The 18,860-nt window shown below is 42.8% G+C and overlaps 1 protein-coding gene across 1 annotated transcript; it reads left to right on the forward strand.

Moving 5' to 3' along the window:
- Positions 1 to 1,148: 1,148 nt before the first annotated feature.
- On the forward strand, positions 1,149 to 2,090 carry LOC132804914 (protein LEAD-SENSITIVE 1-like). The gene is made up of 2 exons (XM_060819288.1): positions 1,149 to 1,324; positions 1,443 to 2,090. The coding sequence occupies exons 1-2, from the start codon at positions 1,228 to 1,230 to the stop codon at positions 2,084 to 2,086; spliced, it is 741 nt and encodes a 246-aa protein (XP_060675271.1). The 5' UTR covers positions 1,149 to 1,227; the 3' UTR covers positions 2,087 to 2,090.
- The last annotated feature ends 16,770 nt before the right edge of the window (positions 2,091 to 18,860 follow it).

The following is an 18,860-nucleotide window of genomic DNA, read 5'->3' on the forward strand; positions in this document are numbered from 1 at the left end:
GAAACCCTAGTTAAGCGATACCTCCAATAAACTTTTAATACCTTTTGATTCAAATCCTAGATCTTGCTTGCCCTCGTTTATCTTTTAACTTTTAATAAGCTAGAAATGTCACACTGGTTGGCTGCATTGTTTTGGTGGTCCTGATGTTATTAAAAATTTAATAACGATAATATAGTTTCATATTTACGAGGTCCAAAGTAAATGCTTAATTACATATAGTTACCACTTCTCAAGGTTAATTAATTAACAGTTATAAAGGAAAAACTCCCGAGAGACTGGAATCTTGGAATATTAATTCATTAATTAGTTTTATTAACTGGCAAATTGTATTAGTTAATTTAGAAGGTAACCTCATCCTATGCATGCACAAGTTGGCACGGACACAGCCATGGGTTGATATTATAGTATATATTAAAACTCTTGGGATTCAGAATTTTCTTGTCTCTATTTCCTTTTTCTATTCTCTACGTTTTTTTAACCCCTGTCAATTTTTTTATGTACATTGACCAGGTAAACGCCCACATGCAAAAGTCGTCAATTTAGAAAATAAAAAACAGCACACACACTTAAAAATAAATAAATAAATAAAATGAGTGAAGACCAACATAAGACTGTTGGGGATGCGCATGCGCCACTATAGAAATAGAGCACTACTCGTGCTCTTGCAAATGCCACGAAACTACCTGAAAGGCTGAAACAGTTTATATTGTATAAAGATTCACAATAAATATTTGCTCAGCTTGTGTATTAGATGTGTAATTGAAAAATGAAAAACAAATTAATAATACTTTGTCCACCAATTATGTTTATCAAACTTTTGGTATAATGCTTGTTGATATTATCTTTTTTTTTAATTAAAAAAATTGATAAATTTTAATTTCCTCTTTTCCCCACTTTTCATTTCAAAATCTTTAGAAATTTGTATTCTTTAGATTTAAACAAAACCTTTCATGAGTCGAATAAAATATTACGAAAAAATTGTTTTCGGATCCTGAATCAAACACAACTTGGTTAATTAATTAGTATTCAATACTTGAATTAATAAGATCGGAATTCTTTTGTCTACAAGTAACAATTTGATCATGTATATATATATATATATATATGCCTTAGCGTCCATATAAGAAGCAGCGTCCTTTGGTGTTGTCTCTGAAGACTGAAGAGTAGTAACTCCTTAGAGAAAAGCATTTAGAGAGAGAGGGGGCCAAAGATAAATAGAAGAAGATCATGGGTTTGATTTCAAACAGGGTACCTTTCAAGAAGATGCTCAAAAAAGGAGATCATATTTACAGCTATAGAAATGCTCACTCTTATTCCCACCACGGTTAATATTACTTTCTCTATTAGCTTCCTCATATTAACTAATTTCTCAGCATCAACAGGCTTGATGAAATTCCTCAATGATTAACAAGATGATCAAAATTTGTTTTCTTCTTGTGCAGGAATATTTGTGGAAGAAGATACAGTGATCCACTTCACAAGAACAGACGAAGAACCTGACTTGAAACCAGAACCCAAATGTAGAATCTGCGGCTACAATCCGAGCGCGCAACGAGGAGTTGTGAAAACTTGTCTCAAATGCTTCCTGGACGGTCACAGTCTCTTTCGCTACGAATACGAAGTTTCCAAATCTCGCTTCGTTGTGCAAACAGCAGGAGCATGCAGCACAGGGACAGCTGACAAGCCTGACGTGGTTATCAAACGGGCCACTGAGATGTGGGAAACCAATGGTTTCGGAAAGTATGTCCTTTTGGAGAATAACTGCGAGACCTTCGCGGTTTACTGCAAGACAGGCAACAAAGCAAGCATGCAGGCTGTCTCTCTGAAAGCTTCCGGCGAGATTGCTTCGAAAAACTTGACGGAGAAATCGTTTTCTATAATGAATGTTGCTAAGACTGGGATCAAAGTGTTGGCGCTGGAGAGGAAGTTGGACACCTTGCTTGAAGATTTATCGGTGCATGATAATAATCTGCAGAAGGGGAAGGAGGTGGTTGCAGCAGTGGAGGGTAATTATGATGAGATTGAGTGCAAGAATGAGAGCAAGGATATTGGCCAAGGAGAAGAACTACTTACCACTACTCCTTGATATAAAAATGGAAGTTCAATTGTGGATTTTGAAAAGCCAATTAATCTTCTTCTACTATGTTACTCTTTTATTCTAGGTGTGTCTTAGTAATAATCCAATCTCTTTTCTGTCTGTCTCTCTAAGTTATTTTTTTTTTTCTTTTTTTTTTTTGGTAATGAATCTCTCTAAGTATTTGATCGTGTTTTCTTCTAAAGCAATATATATTTTCCATTCCTTATACCGAAAACTATTCCCTTAATTAATTTACAAATAACTTTTACCACTTAATTTTAACCGTTTAAAACCAAAAATAAATAAATAAATAACAATCAATATTTTATAATTAGATAATATAGTAAAAATCTAATTATACTTAAATCTATTAAAATTAATTGGTAAAAATTGATGGATAATTTTAAGTGATTGTTTTTTAAAAGTATGAGATTTAAGTATAATTAAAATAAAAATGAAGAGATTTAAATGGATTAAAATAAAAATGAAAAGATTTAAATGGCATTTTTCCTTTTTTGTTTAGTATCAAAAGTGATTGGAATTATATAAAAATTCTCTTATCATGATAAGGGACAAAAATTTTGTTTATGATCAAATTTTATCTGGCAAGTCATTTTAACAGTAATAAGTGAGATATTGCTGGAAGATACACAAAAAAAAAATAAATAAATAAAGTGACTTATTGCTGGAAATAACTCAATCTTGAAGAAATCCTATCAAATATTTTGAGGATAAAAGATTCGTTATGTGATGTTTAAACAAAAATACTAATATACATATCTATAATCTGTAATGTAACTAAAGAAGGTTATTTATTTATTTTTCTTTTCTTTTTTGAACTAGGGCTAGTTACCCTTTAATATTCTCTAGTTTAAAAAAGTTGCATTTAAAAATTTTAAATTTAAAATGTTTAAATTTAAATGTTCAAATTTCAATTTGTTACATTTTATTCCAATTAGTTAATACAATTTGTTACAACTTAATATCTTTAGTTTTAATTTGTTGTAATTTAGGCCTGATATTTTTTTAAGCATTTTATTCATACCCTTAAACCATTAATATCATTTGTCAAAAATTAATCTAAATCAAAATATAACAAATTAAAATTTAAAGAGTCAAAATTGAAAGTTTTACATTTTTTAGACAAAAGTATAGTTTCTAAACTAAATAATACTAAAGTGCAATTAACCTTTTAAAATACTAGTATTGGTCCTTATTACAAATGTACAAGTTACATTGCTTTCTTTTAACTTCTTGCGGATAATAATAGCTTTGTCTATAATATATATAATTTTGTATTCTCATATGTACTACAATTAAACGATGTTATAACATTCTTGTACCTTTATCTCTCTTTTTTTTAAAAAAATAAAAATAAAAAAGAAAAGAAAATTATTATTGGTCACCACCAACCTATCATTCATGGATTCACATGATAACATGGTAGTTTAGTAGATTGTCATTAAAGGTTAATTTTTCAAAATAAGTTGTTAGTATAAATATTCAAAACCATATTTATATAAGACTTAATCAATTATTGCTATGTTAGTCTGGTTTTATTAGTGATTATCACCAATAATAACAAATAAGTTTATTTTTTGTGAAATGTCACAAGTTTTCTTATTATAGGGGAAAAAGTTCAATAGGTCCAAATTTTTTGTTTTGTTTTCATCCTTGTCCACCATTAATATGATTTCATATTATTTTCAATAATTGGCAAATAAATTTTAAAAATAAATAAAAAATAACTATTTTTAAAAAATGAAATGATATTTTATCATTGGTTAAACTGTAACACCCCGTCCCAAATCGCACCGGAATCCGTGCATGTTGACCGAGGTTGACCGTTGACCGTTGATCGAAGGGGGTCAAAAGTTGACTTTTTGACTCGGTGAGAATTTTGAGTTGACTAGGGTACCGTGGCGAAGTGCACGATGCCACGAGTTCGTAGACTGGTAGCACGTCGAAAACGGAGCTACGGTTTGAAAGTTATGAGCAAAACAAGTTGAGGTCCAAACTGTCCAAGGGGTGCCAGAGTTGACTTTTTATTCATGCAAGGTTGAGTGTTGACTCATGCATGGTTGTGAAGTGCTCGTCGATACGAGTCCGTAGACTAGCGGCACGTCCGATTTGGACATGTGGTTTGAAAGTTATGGACCTGTAAAGTTTTTCAAATATTGTATTATTTTACTATTATTTTTACACGCATAACGAGGTGCCACGTGTGACTCAACGAAGGTGGCCATGTGTCAACATGGTGAAATGACACATGTCAACCATGTGTAAAAAAAATCAAATTATTTTATTATTATTTTAAATAATAATATTATTATTAATATTATTTAATTATTTCTTTTTTTTTATTTTATTTTTTTTTATTTCTTTTTCCTTTTCCTTTTTCTTTTTCTTTTCCTTTTTCTTTTCTTTTTCTTTTTCTTTTTCTTTTTCTTTCCCACGTGGGAAAACACCATTCTTTCTTTTTCTTTTTCTTTTTCTTTTTCTTTTCTTTTTTCCCTTCTTCTTCCCCGAAATACACACGCACGCAGCTTTTCTTTCTTCTCTCCCGACCGTCCCTCTCTCTCCCGTGTTTTTGAATTCTGGCCACCCATAGCCCTCACGCGCCAGCCACCAAGGAAGCCCACCACCTCGCGAGCTTGGCCGCCAAGTTTCACGGCCAGCCGCCGCCGGACGCGCGCCGATCGGGCCGGAGAAGCCGCCGGCCGGCCAAGTTTCTCTCTCCTCTTTTCTTGTGTTTTCCGGCCAGCCCACTCCCAATTGAGCCTCCTATCCCCCTATTTTGGGTCCTCTGAATCCAAAAATGGCCTCCAATCCCAGAAATTCGAAGCGGTTTGCGAGATATGGGGAAGTGAACACCGGCCGAAACTTTCCGACCAAATTCCGGCTACCTCCGGCGGAATTGGGGTCGACGGAGACCGGATTGGTGATCCTCGTCCCACAAGCTTCGATTCGGTATATCATTCGACCATTTTGGTTAAAGTTTGTGTTTGAGCCCCCGGGTACCGGATATTATTTACCTGAATAAAATATTAATTTATTTGACTGTCCGTGAATTTTGTTCTAGGAGCACCGGTGAGTCGTAGAATTGATCCCGTAGTGGATCATGGGTTAATTGCGTGCTCCAGGTGAGTGACCCACCTTCAAATTAATTTTGGGGAATTTAATTGATGAAGATATTATGTGTGAATTAAATATTTGGAATTTAATTTCTATGTGCCAAATATTTATTGGATTTATTGTAGAATTATTTATGAATTTATTGGATTTAAGAAAATGCGAATTCTACAAATTTATGCCGTGTGGAATTATTTTATGATTTTGAGGATTTTGAAATTGGTGTGGTTTTAATGGTAAATTGGGCACGATTTGATTTTCAAATATTTCAAGGAAAATATTTGGTTATGTTGGTGATTTCAATTTTTATGAAATATGCCCATAAAATATTATGGGATTTGATTATGATATTTCGAGAAATTATTTATGCTTGGAAAAAATGTGGATATTTGAATTGATGGATTTGGGAGTTGGTGGATTTGAAAATCATGGAGGAATTTATGGTATGGATTATAAGGAAATTGTGGAGAATTTCCCGGTTCAAGCGGATGGATTATGCCCGCTATGCTTATGAAAAATGTGAAATTTGTTTTATGATTTAAATTTATGGATTTTATAATTTTTAGATGCACCGTGCACGTACTGGTGTTCTGATTATGTGATATGGTATATGTGATATGGATATTGTGCACACGGATATGATTAGCGCGCAGGTGGGTGTGAGTAGCGCGCAGGTGATATTATGAGGGTGTCCTGTGGATGCCATCGGAGAGGGTGGCCACCCCCCTTTGGCCGGGACACCAGGTTAGCAGCGGCGCAGTGGGACGCCACGCGACCGTATGCCGGTTTCTCTCTATAACCTCCTGTCTGGCGGTACCTTGGGACGCTGGGTACTGTTGGCGCCACTGGTATATAGTGGGTGCATCAAATGATTTTCAAAACTGTGGTTTAAAAATAAAATGTTAATGAAAAATATAATTGTTACCGCTTCTGGTATTTAATTGATGTCTTGGTTTTCGGGGAATATGAATAAAGGGTTTTGTGAAATTGTTTTAAAAGGGGAACCTTTCCAACTGAGAGAATTGTAAGGGTTTTGAGAGAAAATATTATTTCCAAATAATTATTATTTATACTTATTACTGTGATATTATATGGTATAGTAGTAGGGTCGCTCACTGAGATGATTAGCATCTCACACTCTTAAATTCCGTTCCTCTAGGTACCAGGTTGTCGGTGTTCACTCGGAGCGGACTTGATCTTCCTCGCTGTTTTAGTTCGGCAGTACCCTGTTATTCTTTTATTGCAGTTGTAATATTTCTTTCACTCTTGTTGTATTTATTTTGCACTGGATTACTGTATTTATTTTTTTAAGTAGAAAGAGAGAGAAGAGAGAGAAAGAGAGAGAGGAGAGAGAAAGAGAGAGCCACCGCCGGCCACCGGATTTTGCCACTGTTCCGGCCGAGTTACTGTACACGCGCCGGACAGAAAGGTTGCCCACCTCATTTCCGGCAAAACCTCCAAATTTCACGGCAAACGGCCGCCGGACGCGCCCGGATCGGACGTCCGAAGTTTGGCGGCGATTTTTCCCCTCCACCGCCGGCCACCGCGAATCGGCACTATTCCGGCCTATAAACAGTACACGCGCCTGACAGCCTTGATCCTCTCCTCAAGTCCGGCCTACCCACCAAAAATCACGGCCATCGGACCACCGACGCGCCGGGATCGGAGCGTTTTCCGGCGAGGGGTCGAAAATCTTCAAACGGTGATTTCTCCGCCGTCCGACCTCCGTTTTGCTCACCGTCGGTCCCGTTGGATTGCTCTCCTCACGATCTACAAATCTGCAAAATTTCACAGCAAACGGCCACCGTCGGAAATTACTGTTCCGGCGACGGTTGCCGGTGACGTGGCGGCCGCCGGAAAGTACTGTTCCGGCGAGTACCCCGAAAATTCCGGCCAGCTCCAGTCCGCAGTGTTCGACCTCCTGAACCCAAATCCGACTTCCGTTTCCACCAATTCGCGACGGTTTGGGAGAATTGCGGAGCCGAAACCCGAAAAGCTTCCCGATAAAATTCCGACCCCGTCGGGTACGATCATCGGAAATTAAGACCGGATCTGTGATTAGCATCACTCGAGCTTCGATTCGGTATATAATTCGTAAATTTTAGTTATCGTTTGGTGTTCGCTCCCCGGGTACCCATTTGGGGATTACCCGAATAAAATATTAATATTTGTGGTTTTGGTACTGTGGATGTTTTAGGTGCACGTGCAAGTAGCGGAGTCGATCCTGCGGAGGATCTTGATTGAGATACGTGCACAAGGTGAGTGACCCACCTTCAAATTAATTTGGGGAATTTAATTGATGAATATATTATGTGTGAATTAAATATTTGGAATTTAATTTCTATGTGCCAAATATTTATTGGATTTATTGTAGAATTATTTATGAATTTATTGGATTTAAGAAATGTGCATTTTATAAAAGTATGCCATGTGAAATTATTTTATGGATTTGAGGATTTTGAAATTAGTGTGGTTTTAATGGTAAATTGGGTACGATTTGATTTTCAAATATTTCAAGGAAAATATTTGGTTATGTTGGTGATTTCAATTTTTATGAAATATGCCCATAAAATATTATGGGATTTGATTATGATATTTCGAGAAATTATTTATGCTTGGAAAAAATGTGGATATTTGAATTGATGGATTTGGGAGTTGGTGGATTTGAAAATCATGGAATTTATGGTATGGATTATAAGGAAATTGTGGAGAATTTCCCGGTTCAAGCGGATGGATTATGCCCGCTATGCTTATGAAAAATGTGAAATTTGTTTTATGATTTAAATTTATGGATTTTATAATTTTTAGATGCACCGTGCACGTACTGGTGTTCTGATTATGTGATATGGTATATGTGATATGGTTAGTGTGCACACGGTTGTGATTAGCGCGCAGGTGGGTGTGAGTAGCGCGCGGTTGATATTATGAGGGTGTCCTGTGGATGCCATCGGAGAGGGCGGCCACCCCCCTTTGGCCGGGACACCAGGTTAGCAGCGGCGCAGTGGGACGCCACGCGACCGTATGCCGGTTTCTTTCTATAACCTCCTGTCTGGCGGTACCTTGGGACGCTGGGTACTGTTGGCGCCACTGGTATATAGTGGGTGCATCAAATGATTTTCAGAACTGTGTTTTAAAAATAAAATGTTTGGAAACTGTATTGGAATTAAAAATATAATATTACTGTTCTGGTATTTAATTGATGTCTTGGTTTTCGGGAAATATGAATAAAGGGTTTTGTGAAAATGTTTTAAAAGGGGAACCTTTCCAACTGAGAGAATTGTAAGGGTTTTGAGAGACATTATTATTTCCAAATAATTATTATTTATATACCTATTACCGTGGTATGATAGTGTAGAGTAGTAGGGTCGCTCACTGAGATGATTAGCATCTCACACTCTTAAATTTCGTTCCTCTAGGTACCAGGTAGTCGGTGTTCACTCGGAGCGGACTCGATCTTCCTCGCTGTATTTGTTCGCGCAGTACCTTGTTCTTCTTTTACTGCAGTTGTAATATTTCGTTCACTTTTGTTGTATTCTGTATTTTGTAGTACTTCATAAAGCTCTGTATACTGTATGGGACACTTATGTATTTGTATTGCACTGGATTACTGTATTTTTATTTTGGAGTGCTGAAATTTGTGGAACCAGTTCGTCGTACTGTGGGAGGAATAAGGGAACAATTATAGAAGTGTGTTTTCAGTGCAGGAAATTTTGTGGTAAGTCCATCCCTTAGGGGAGGTTCTGCCGGATCTTCCACAGAAGGGTCCGGTAGGGTTTCCCTGGGATCAGGGCTTGTCTAGGGTTCCGGTGGGGAACTTTGGACGGGTCCTGACAGTTGGTATCAGAGCATAGGTTCTTGTAATCCTAAGGGACTGTGCATTGCTGTACAGCCCATCCGTAAAGTCCTTCCTTTTGTAATCGTGCTTAAGTGTCCCTGTTTCTAAACTCTTGTTTGTTTCTTCAGTTTTTAATCGACTACGATGAGTCGGCGGGACACACGTAGAACTCGGGAACGCTCGGCTGAGAGTTCCGGGAGTCGATCAAGCCTTAGAGATCTGGTCTCTCAGCTAACTAGAGCCTTAGGAGGTTCAAGCTCTAGTAACCGATCCGTGGATCAGGCTCGACGTTTAGGAGCCGTGGAGTTCGATGGAAGCCAAGGCCCAGCTGCAGCCTTGAAGTGGCTATCCAGCATGGAGAAAATCTTGGAAGAGGGGATGCAGTGCCCCGATGAGGATATGGTGAGGATTTCTGGGTTCATGTTAGAGGGAGACGCCCGGAAGTGGTGGCAAATGGAGAAGACCCGCAGAAGGCATACGTGGGACCAGTTCAAGATTGCCTTCTCTACTGAGTTCTGTCCTCCTGCCTACCGTGAGGCGAGAAGGAGAGAGTTCGAGGGACTGCGCCAGGGAAACATGACGGTGACAGAGTACGAGAGGAGGTTCCGGGAGCTGTCAGAGTTCTGCATGCACTTGATTCCCGACGATCACGCGAAGAAGGTGAGGTTCATAGACGGGTTGAACGAGAGCATCGGCTACACCCTTTCTGGGTCAGTACACCCCACCTATCAGTCCGCCAGGGATGCAGCGCTCGAGCTAGAGAGACAGGCGGAGATACACAGACCCTCGAGGCGCAGACCGTTCGAAGGTTCGTATAGCGGGGTACCTCGACAGGGGGCATCTAAGAAGAGTCATAGTTCAGGCTCAGACAGTGGTGGGTTCAGCCCTCGAGGCAGATTTCAGAGGAGAGGCGGCTATCGTATGCCCCAACCAGCGCGCCATTCCATCAGCGGCGGCACGAGCTCATATCACTCTGGGTTTAGCCCCAAGCCATTCTGCAGACGTTGCAATAGAGCACACCATGGGATTTGCCAGTTTGAGGGTGTGTGCTTTCAGTGTGGACAGGCGGGACATATTAAGAGAAATTGCCCTTATGGAGAGGCGGGAGTGTTAGGGGCGAGCCCACCATCACATCAGGCCAGTGGGTCGCGGGGTCAGAGTTCCCGAGGGAGTTATGCAGTAGGAGGTTCATCGGGATCAGTCCCACAGCCTGTTGGACCGAGCAGGGGTAGAGGACGGAGGCCCCAGCAGACAGGGCAGGGTCGAGTGTTTGCGATGACGCAGCAGGAGGCCCTAGCTACACCGGACGTCGTGGCAGGTACGTTGAATATATTTGGTAATGATGCATTAGTACTTATAGACCCGGGAGCAACACATTCATTCATCTCCAAGGAATTCGTCACTCGGGTCGGTATGACCCCTACTCCTTTAGAATGTCTAGTAGAGATAGCCACTCCTGCAGGAGAATCCTTGTGGCCTAGCCAGTTAATCAAGGAATGTTTCTTCTGCATCGAAGATCAAGTGATGGAGGCGGACTTGATCCTGTTGGATCTGTCCGGACTTGATGTAATTTTGGGCATGGATTGGTTGGCAAGGAACCATGCATCTGTAGACTGTTTCAGCAAGGAAGTTACATTCAGGAGGCCAGGGTTGCCAGAAGTAGTATTCCGTGGAGGAGTTGGAAGGCCCTTACCGAGGTTGATATCTACCCTTACCGCCAAGAAGCTACTGAATAAAGGTTGCCATGGGTATTTGGCTCATGTGATAGATACCCGAGTAAGTGGGGTCAGGTTGGAAGACATGCCCGTTGTGAGGGATTTCCCGGACGTGTTTCCTGAGGAGTTACCAGGATTGCCTCCGGAAAGGGAAGTTGACTTTCCCATTGAATTGATTCCAGGCACCGTGCCTATTTCTCTACCACCGTATCGGATGGCTCCAGCGGAGTTAAGGGAGCTAAAGGTCCAGTTGCAAGATTTGGTAGATAAGGGGTTTATTAGACCAAGTATATCGCCGTGGGGAGCCCCAGTTTTGTTTGTAAAGAAAAAGGATGGTAGTCTAAGGCTATGTATAGACTACCGACAACTTAATAAGGTCACCATTCCTAATCGCTATCCGTTGCCAAGGATAGATGATCTATTCGACCAACTCCAAGGTGCCAAGGTGTTCTCCAAGATCGACTTGAGGTCGGGATACCATCAGTTAAGGATCCGAGAGTCGGACATTCCTAAGACTGCCTTTAGGACGAGGTACGGACATTATGAATTCCTAGTGATGTCGTTCGGACTCACCAATGCCCCAGCAGCTTTCATGGACTTGATGAATAGGGTGTTTCGTCCGTACTTGGATCATTTTGTCATTGTATTTATCGATGACATTCTGATCTATTCAAGGAGCCAAGAAGAGCACGTGAGGCATTTGAAGAGAGTGCTCCAAACTTTAAGGCAGCATCAGCTATATGCTAAGTTCGACAAGTGTGAATTCTGGTTGAATCAAGTGGGTTTTCTCGGACATATCGTGTCGGCAGAAGGTATCTATGTGGACCCTGATAAGGTAAAGGCAGTGTTGAGTTGGGAGCGCCCTACCACTGTGAGGGAGGTACGAAGTTTTCTTGGATTAGCGGGTTACTACCGTCGTTTTATTGAAGGGTTTTCAAGGATTGCCGGGCCGCTTCATAGATTGACCCGAAAGAATGTTGAATTTAGTTGGACGGACAGGTGTGAACAGAGTTTTCAGGAGTTGAAGCAAAAGTTGACATCCGCACCTGTTTTAACTTTACCTGATGGGAATGAAGGTTTTGAAGTTTATTGTGATGCATCCCATCAAGGGTTGGGTTGCGTGCTAATGCAGAATCAAAGGGTGGTAGCGTATGCATCTCGGCAATTGAAGCAGCACGAACAGAATTACCCTACGCACGACTTAGAATTGGCGGCGGTAGTCTTTGCTCTAAAGAAGTGGAGGCACTACTTGTATGGGGCCGCGTGCCAAATCTATACCGACCACAAGAGCCTCAAGTATATTTTCACTCAGAAGGAGTTAAATATGAGGCAAAGGCGATGGATGGAGTTGTTAAAGGATTATGACTGTGTGATTGACTATCACCCGGGTAAGGCGAATGTAGTGGCAGATGCTTTGAGTAGGAAGGCTACTGAATCCCTTGCTCACATCCAAGTCATCCAACTACCTCTCATGGTGGAGTTGAAGAAGATGGGGGTGTTAATGCATATGCATCCTTCAGGAGTTCTCATGGCTAGCTTCCAGGTACGACCGGTGTTGGTGGATCGTATAGTAGAGACCCAAATGGAAGATCCTAAGTTGAGGACAATTAAGGGCAAGGTACAAGAAGGTCTTGATCCGGAATTTTCCATAAGGAGGGATGGAGCCCTCGTGTATAAAGGACGACTTTGCGTTCCGGATATCCCAGGACTCAAGAAGGAGATTTTGGAGGAGGCGCATAGCTCGATGTCTGCGATGCATCCTGGGAGTACCAAGATGTATCGGACGCTTGTTAAGTATTATTGGTGGATTGGTATGAAGAGAGAAGTGGCAGACTTTGTATCAAAATGTTTGATTTGTCAACAAGTGAAAGCAGAAAGACAGAAGCCTTCGGGACTACTCCAACCTTTACCGATTCCCGTGTGGAAGTGGGAAGAACTCAACATGGACTTCGTATTCAAGCTTCCTTCCACACCTAGAAGGTACGACGGCATTTGGGTAATCATTGATCGTCTCACCAAGTCGGCACACTTCCTACCGGTACGAGAACGTTTTTCGCCCGAGAAGTTAGCCCAGTTGTTCGTGCAACGCATTGTAAGTCTTCATGGAGTACCGTTAGCCATCGTCTCCGATCGAGATCCGCGCTTTACTTCACGACTATGGCGGAAGTTGGCTGATGCACTAGGAGCAAGACTTAACTACAGCACCGCTTTTCACCCACAATCTGATGGACAAGCAGAGCGCACAATCCAGACATTAGAAGACATGCTAAGGTCTTGCATTATGCAATTTAGCGGTAGCTGGGATGAACAACTGCCACTGATAGAGTTTGTCTACAACAACAGTTATCAAGCGAGTACTGGAATGTCCCCGTATGAAGCTTTATATGGGAGGCAGTGTCGGACACCTTTGTGTTGGAGTGAGGTAGGAGAAGAGAGGCTCCTTGCAACAACTAATGCGGTCGGATCTGAGTATTTAAGGATGACCTTGGACAAGGTGAAGATCGTTAGGGATCGATTGAAGGTTGCCCAAGATAGACAGAAGAGTTACGCCGATGTGCGTAGAAAGGATTTGGAATTCGAGGTAGGAGATTGGGTATTCCTAAAACTATCTCCATGGAAAGGAGTAGTACGTTTTGGACGACGAGGTAAGTTGGGTCCTCGTTATATTGGGCCTTACGAGGTTACGGAGAGGATTGGCCCGGTGGCGTATAGGTTGGCGTTACCGGAAGAGCTAGCTCGAGTACACAACGTGTTTCATGTGTCGATGCTACGGAAGTATATTGCAGACCCTTCGCACGTACTCGAGAGTCCGGATATAGAGATAAGGGAAGATCTTTCGTATGTGGAGCAGCCAGTACAGATTTTGGATCGCGAGGAACGCACGCTACGCAACAAGACTATTCCTCTAGTTAAGGTCTTATGGCGGAACCACTTGGTCGAGGAAGCAACGTGGGAACCCGAAGCACAGATGCGTGAGCAGTACCCGTATCTGTTCCAGTGACGTGCGGAAATTTCGAGGACGAAATTTTTGTAAGGGGGGAAGGCTGTAACACCCCGTCCCGAATCGCACCGGAATCCGTGCACGTTGACCGAGGTTGACCGTTGACCGTTGACTGAAGGGGTCAAAGTTGACTTTTTGACTCGGTGGGAATTTCGAGTTGACCAGGGTACCGTGGCGAAGTGCATGACGCCCTGAGTTCGTAGACTAGTAGCACGTCGAAAACGGAACTACGGTTTGAAAGTTATGGACGAAACAAGTTGCGGTCCAAACTGTCCAAGGGGTGCCGGAGTTGACTTTTTGTTTATGGGGAATTGAGCTTTGACTCATGCATGGTTGTGAAGTGCTCGTCGATACGAGTTCACAGACTAGCGGCACGCTCAAAACGGACATCCGGTTAAAAAGTTATGGACGTTTGAAGTTTACCGGATACCGTATTATTTTAATATTTTTTTTGGGTCGGTGAACAGTGAAACGCCACGTGTCAGTTTCTGATTGGTCCACGTGGCATGAACAGTGTCATGCAGGGGTTTTATTTGTTAAAACACTCGGGGAAGAGAGAGAAAGAGAGAGAAGAGAGAGAAAGAGAGAGAGGAGAGAGAAAGAGAGAGCCACCGCCGGCCACCGGATTTTGCCACTGTTCCGGCCGAGTTACTGTACACGCGCCGGACAGAAAGGTTGCCCACCTCATTTCCGGCAAAACCTCCAAATTTCACGGCAAACGGCCGCCGGACGCGCCCGGATCGGACGTCCGAAGTTTGGCGGCGATTTTTCCCCTCCACCGCCGGCCACCGCGAATCGGCACTATTCCGGCCTATAAACAGTACACGCGCCTGACAGCCTTGATCCTCTCCTCAAGTCCGGCCTACCCACCAAAAATCACGGCCATCGGACCACCGACGCGCCGGGATCGGAGCGTTTTCCGGCGAGGGGTCGAAAATCTTCAAACGGTGATTTCTCCGCCGTCCGACCTCCGTTTTGCTCACCGTCGGTCCCGTTGGATTGCTCTCCTCACGATCTACAAATCTGCAAAATTTCACAGCAAACGGCCACCGTCGGAAATTACTGTTCCGGCGACGGTTGCCGGTGACGTGGCGGCCGCCGGAAAGTACTGTTCCGGCGAGTACCCCGAAAATTCCGGCCAGCTCCAGTCCGCAGTGTTCGACCTCCTGAACCCAAATCCGACTTCCGTTTCCACCAATTCGCGACGGTTTGGGAGAATTGCGGAGCCGAAACCCGAAAAGCTTCCCGATAAAATTCCGACCCCGTCGGGTACGATCATCGGAAATTAAGACCGGATCTGTGATTAGCATCACTCGAGCTTCGATTCGGTATATAATTCGTAAATTTTAGTTATCGTTTGGTGTTCGCTCCCCGGGTACCCATTTGGGGATTACCCGAATAAAATATTAATATTTGTGGTTTTGGTACTGTGGATGTTTTAGGTGCACGTGCAAGTAGCGGAGTCGATCCTGCGGAGGATCTTGATTGAGATACGTGCACAAGGTGAGTGACCCACCTTCAAATTAATTTGGGGAATTTAATTGATGAATATATTATGTGTGAATTAAATATTTGGAATTTAATTTCTATGTGCCAAATATTTATTGGATTTATTGTAGAATTATTTATGAATTTATTGGATTTAAGAAATGTGCATTTTATAAAAGTATGCCATGTGAAATTATTTTATGGATTTGAGGATTTTGAAATTAGTGTGGTTTTAATGGTAAATTGGGTACGATTTGATTTTCAAATATTTCAAGGAAAATATTTGGTTATGTTGGTGATTTCAATTTTTATGAAATATGCCCATAAAATATTATGGGATTTGATTATGATATTTCGAGAAATTATTTATGCTTGGAAAAAATGTGGATATTTGAATTGATGGATTTGGGAGTTGGTGGATTTGAAAATCATGGAATTTATGGTATGGATTATAAGGAAATTGTGGAGAATTTCCCGGTTCAAGCGGATGGATTATGCCCGCTATGCTTATGAAAAATGTGAAATTTGTTTTATGATTTAAATTTATGGATTTTATAATTTTTAGATGCACCGTGCACGTACTGGTGTTCTGATTATGTGATATGGTATATGTGATATGGTTAGTGTGCACACGGTTGTGATTAGCGCGCAGGTGGGTGTGAGTAGCGCGCGGTTGATATTATGAGGGTGTCCTGTGGATGCCATCGGAGAGGGCGGCCACCCCCCTTTGGCCGGGACACCAGGTTAGCAGCGGCGCAGTGGGACGCCACGCGACCGTATGCCGGTTTCTTTCTATAACCTCCTGTCTGGCGGTACCTTGGGACGCTGGGTACTGTTGGCGCCACTGGTATATAGTGAGTGCATCAAATGATTTTCAGAACTGTGTTTTAAAAATAAAATGTTTGGAAACTGTATTGGAATTAAAAATATAATATTACTGTTCTGGTATTTAATTGATGTCTTGGTTTTCGGGAAATATGAATAAAGGGTTTTGTGAAAATGTTTTAAAAGGGGAACCTTTCCAACTGAGAGAATTGTAAGGGTTTTGAGAGACATTATTATTTCCAAATAATTATTATTTATATACCTATTACCGTGGTATGATAGTGTAGAGTAGTAGGGTCGCTCACTGAGATGATTAGCATCTCACACTCTTAAATTTCGTTCCTCTAGGTACCAGGTAGTCGGTGTTCACTCGGAGCGGACTCGATCTTCCTCGCTGTATTTGTTCGCGCAGTACCTTGTTCTTCTTTTACTGCAGTTGTAATATTTCGTTCACTTTTGTTGTATTCTGTATTTTGTAGTACTTCATAAAGCTCTGTATACTGTATGGGACACTTATGTATTTGTATTGCACTGGATTACTGTATTTTTATTTTGGAGTGCTGAAATTTGTGGAACCAGTTCGTCGTACTGTGGGAGGAATAAGGGAACAATTATAGAAGTGTGTTTTCAGTGCAGGAAATTTTGTGGTAAGTCCATCCCTTAGGGGAGGTTCTGCCGGATCTTCCACAGAAGGGTCCGGTAGGGTTTCCCTGGGATCAGGGCTTGTCTAGGGTTCCGGTGGGGAACTTTGGACGGGTCCTGACAGTTGGTATCAGAGCATAGGTTCTTGTAATCCTAAGGGACTGTGCATTGCTGTACAGCCCATCCGTAAAGTCCTTCCTTTTGTAATCGTGCTTAAGTGTCCCTGTTTCTAAACTCTTGTTTGTTTCTTCAGTTTTTAATCGACTACGATGAGTCGGCGGGACACACGTAGAACTCGGGAACGCTCGGCTGAGAGTTCCGGGAGTCGATCAAGCCTTAGAGATCTGGTCTCTCAGCTAACTAGAGCCTTAGGAGGTTCAAGCTCTAGTAACCGATCCGTGGATCAGGCTCGACGTTTAGGAGCCGTGGAGTTCGATGGAAGCCAAGGCCCAGCTGCAGCCTTGAAGTGGCTATCCAGCATGGAGAAAATCTTGGAAGAGGGGATGCAGTGCCCCGATGAGGATATGGTGAGGATTTCTGGGTTCATGTTAGAGGGAGACGCCCGGAAGTGGTGGCAAATGGAGAAGACCCGCAGAAGGCATACGTGGGACCAGTTCAAGATTGCCTTCTCTACTGAGTTCTGTCCTCCTGCCTACCGTGAGGCGAGAAGGAGAGAGTTCGAGGGACTGCGCCAGGGAAACATGACGGTGACAGAGTACGAGAGGAGGTTCCGGGAGCTGTCAGAGTTCTGCATGCACTTGATTCCCGACGATCACGCGAAGAAGGTGAGGTTCATAGACGAGTTGAACGAGAGCATCGGCTACACCCTTTCTGGGTCAGTACACCCCACCTATCAGTCCGCCAGGGATGCAGCGCTCGAGCTAGAGAGACAGGCGGAGATACACAGACCCTCGAGGCGCAGACCGTTCGAAGGTTCGTATAGCGGGGTACCTCGACAGGGGGCATCTAAGAAGAGTCATAGTTCAGGCTCAGACAGTGGTGGGTTCAGCCCTCGAGGCAGATTTCAGAGGAGAGGCGGCTATCGTATGCCCCAACCAGCGCGCCATTCCATCAGCGGCGGCACGAGCTCATATCACTCTGGGTTTAGCCCCAAGCCATTCTGCAGACGTTGCAATAGAGCACACCATGGGATTTGCCAGTTTGAGGGTGTGTGCTTTCAGTGTGGACAGGCGGGACATATTAAGAGAAATTGCCCTTATGGAGAGGCGGGAGTGTTAGGGGCGAGCCCACCATCACATCAGGCCAGTGGGTCGCGGGGTCAGAGTTCCCGAGGGAGTTATGCAGTAGGAGGTTCATCGGGATCAGTCCCACAGCCTGTTGGACCGAGCAGGGGTAGAGGACGGAGGCCCCAGCAGACAGGGCAGGGTCGAGTGTTTGCGATGACGCAGCAGGAGGCCCTAGCTACACCGGACGTCGTGGCAGGTACGTTGAATATATTTGGTAATGATGCATTAGTACTTATAGACCCGGGAGCAACACATTCATTCATCTCCAAGGAATTCGTCACTCGGGTCGGTATGACCCCTACTCCTTTAGAATGTCTAGTAGAGATAGCCACTCCTGCAGGAGAATCCTTGTGGCCTAGCCAGTTAATCAAGGAATGTTTCTTCTGCATCGAAGATCAAGTGATGGAGGCGGACTTGATCCTGTTGGATCTGTCCGGACTTGATGTAATTTTGGGCATGGATTGGTTGGCAAGGAACCATGCATCTGTAGACTGTTTCAGCAAGGAAGTTACATTCAGGAGGCCAGGGTTGCCAGAAGTAGTATTCCGTGGAGGAGTTGGAAGGCCCTTACCGAGGTTGATATCTACCCTTACCGCCAAGAAGCTACTGAATAAAGGTTGCCATGGGTATTTGGCTCATGTGATAGATACCCGAGTAAGTGGGGTCAGGTTGGAAGACATGCCCGTTGTGAGGGATTTCCCGGACGTGTTTCCTGAGGAGTTACCAGGATTGCCTCCGGAAAGGGAAGTTGACTTTCCCATTGAATTGATTCCAGGCACCGTGCCTATTTCTCTACCACCGTATCGGATGGCTCCAGCGGAGTTAAGGGAGCTAAAGGTCCAGTTGCAAGATTTGGTAGATAAGGGGTTTATTAGACCAAGTATATCGCCGTGGGGAG

Source organism: Ziziphus jujuba, chromosome 8 (assembly GCF_031755915.1).
Source record: "Ziziphus jujuba cultivar Dongzao chromosome 8, ASM3175591v1".
Taxonomy (NCBI): Eukaryota; Viridiplantae; Streptophyta; class Magnoliopsida; order Rosales; family Rhamnaceae; genus Ziziphus; species Ziziphus jujuba.

Bases quoted from the DNA above. Each gene is read 5' to 3' on its own strand.
- LOC132804914 (XM_060819288.1), top strand. From the start codon at position 1,228: ATGGGTTTGATTTCAAACAGGGTACCTTTCAAGAAGATGCTCAAAAAA. The intron at 1,325-1,442 runs GTTAATATTACT...CTTCTTGTGCAG, and splicing joins TCACTCTTATTCCCACCACG to GAATATTTGTGGAAGAAGAT.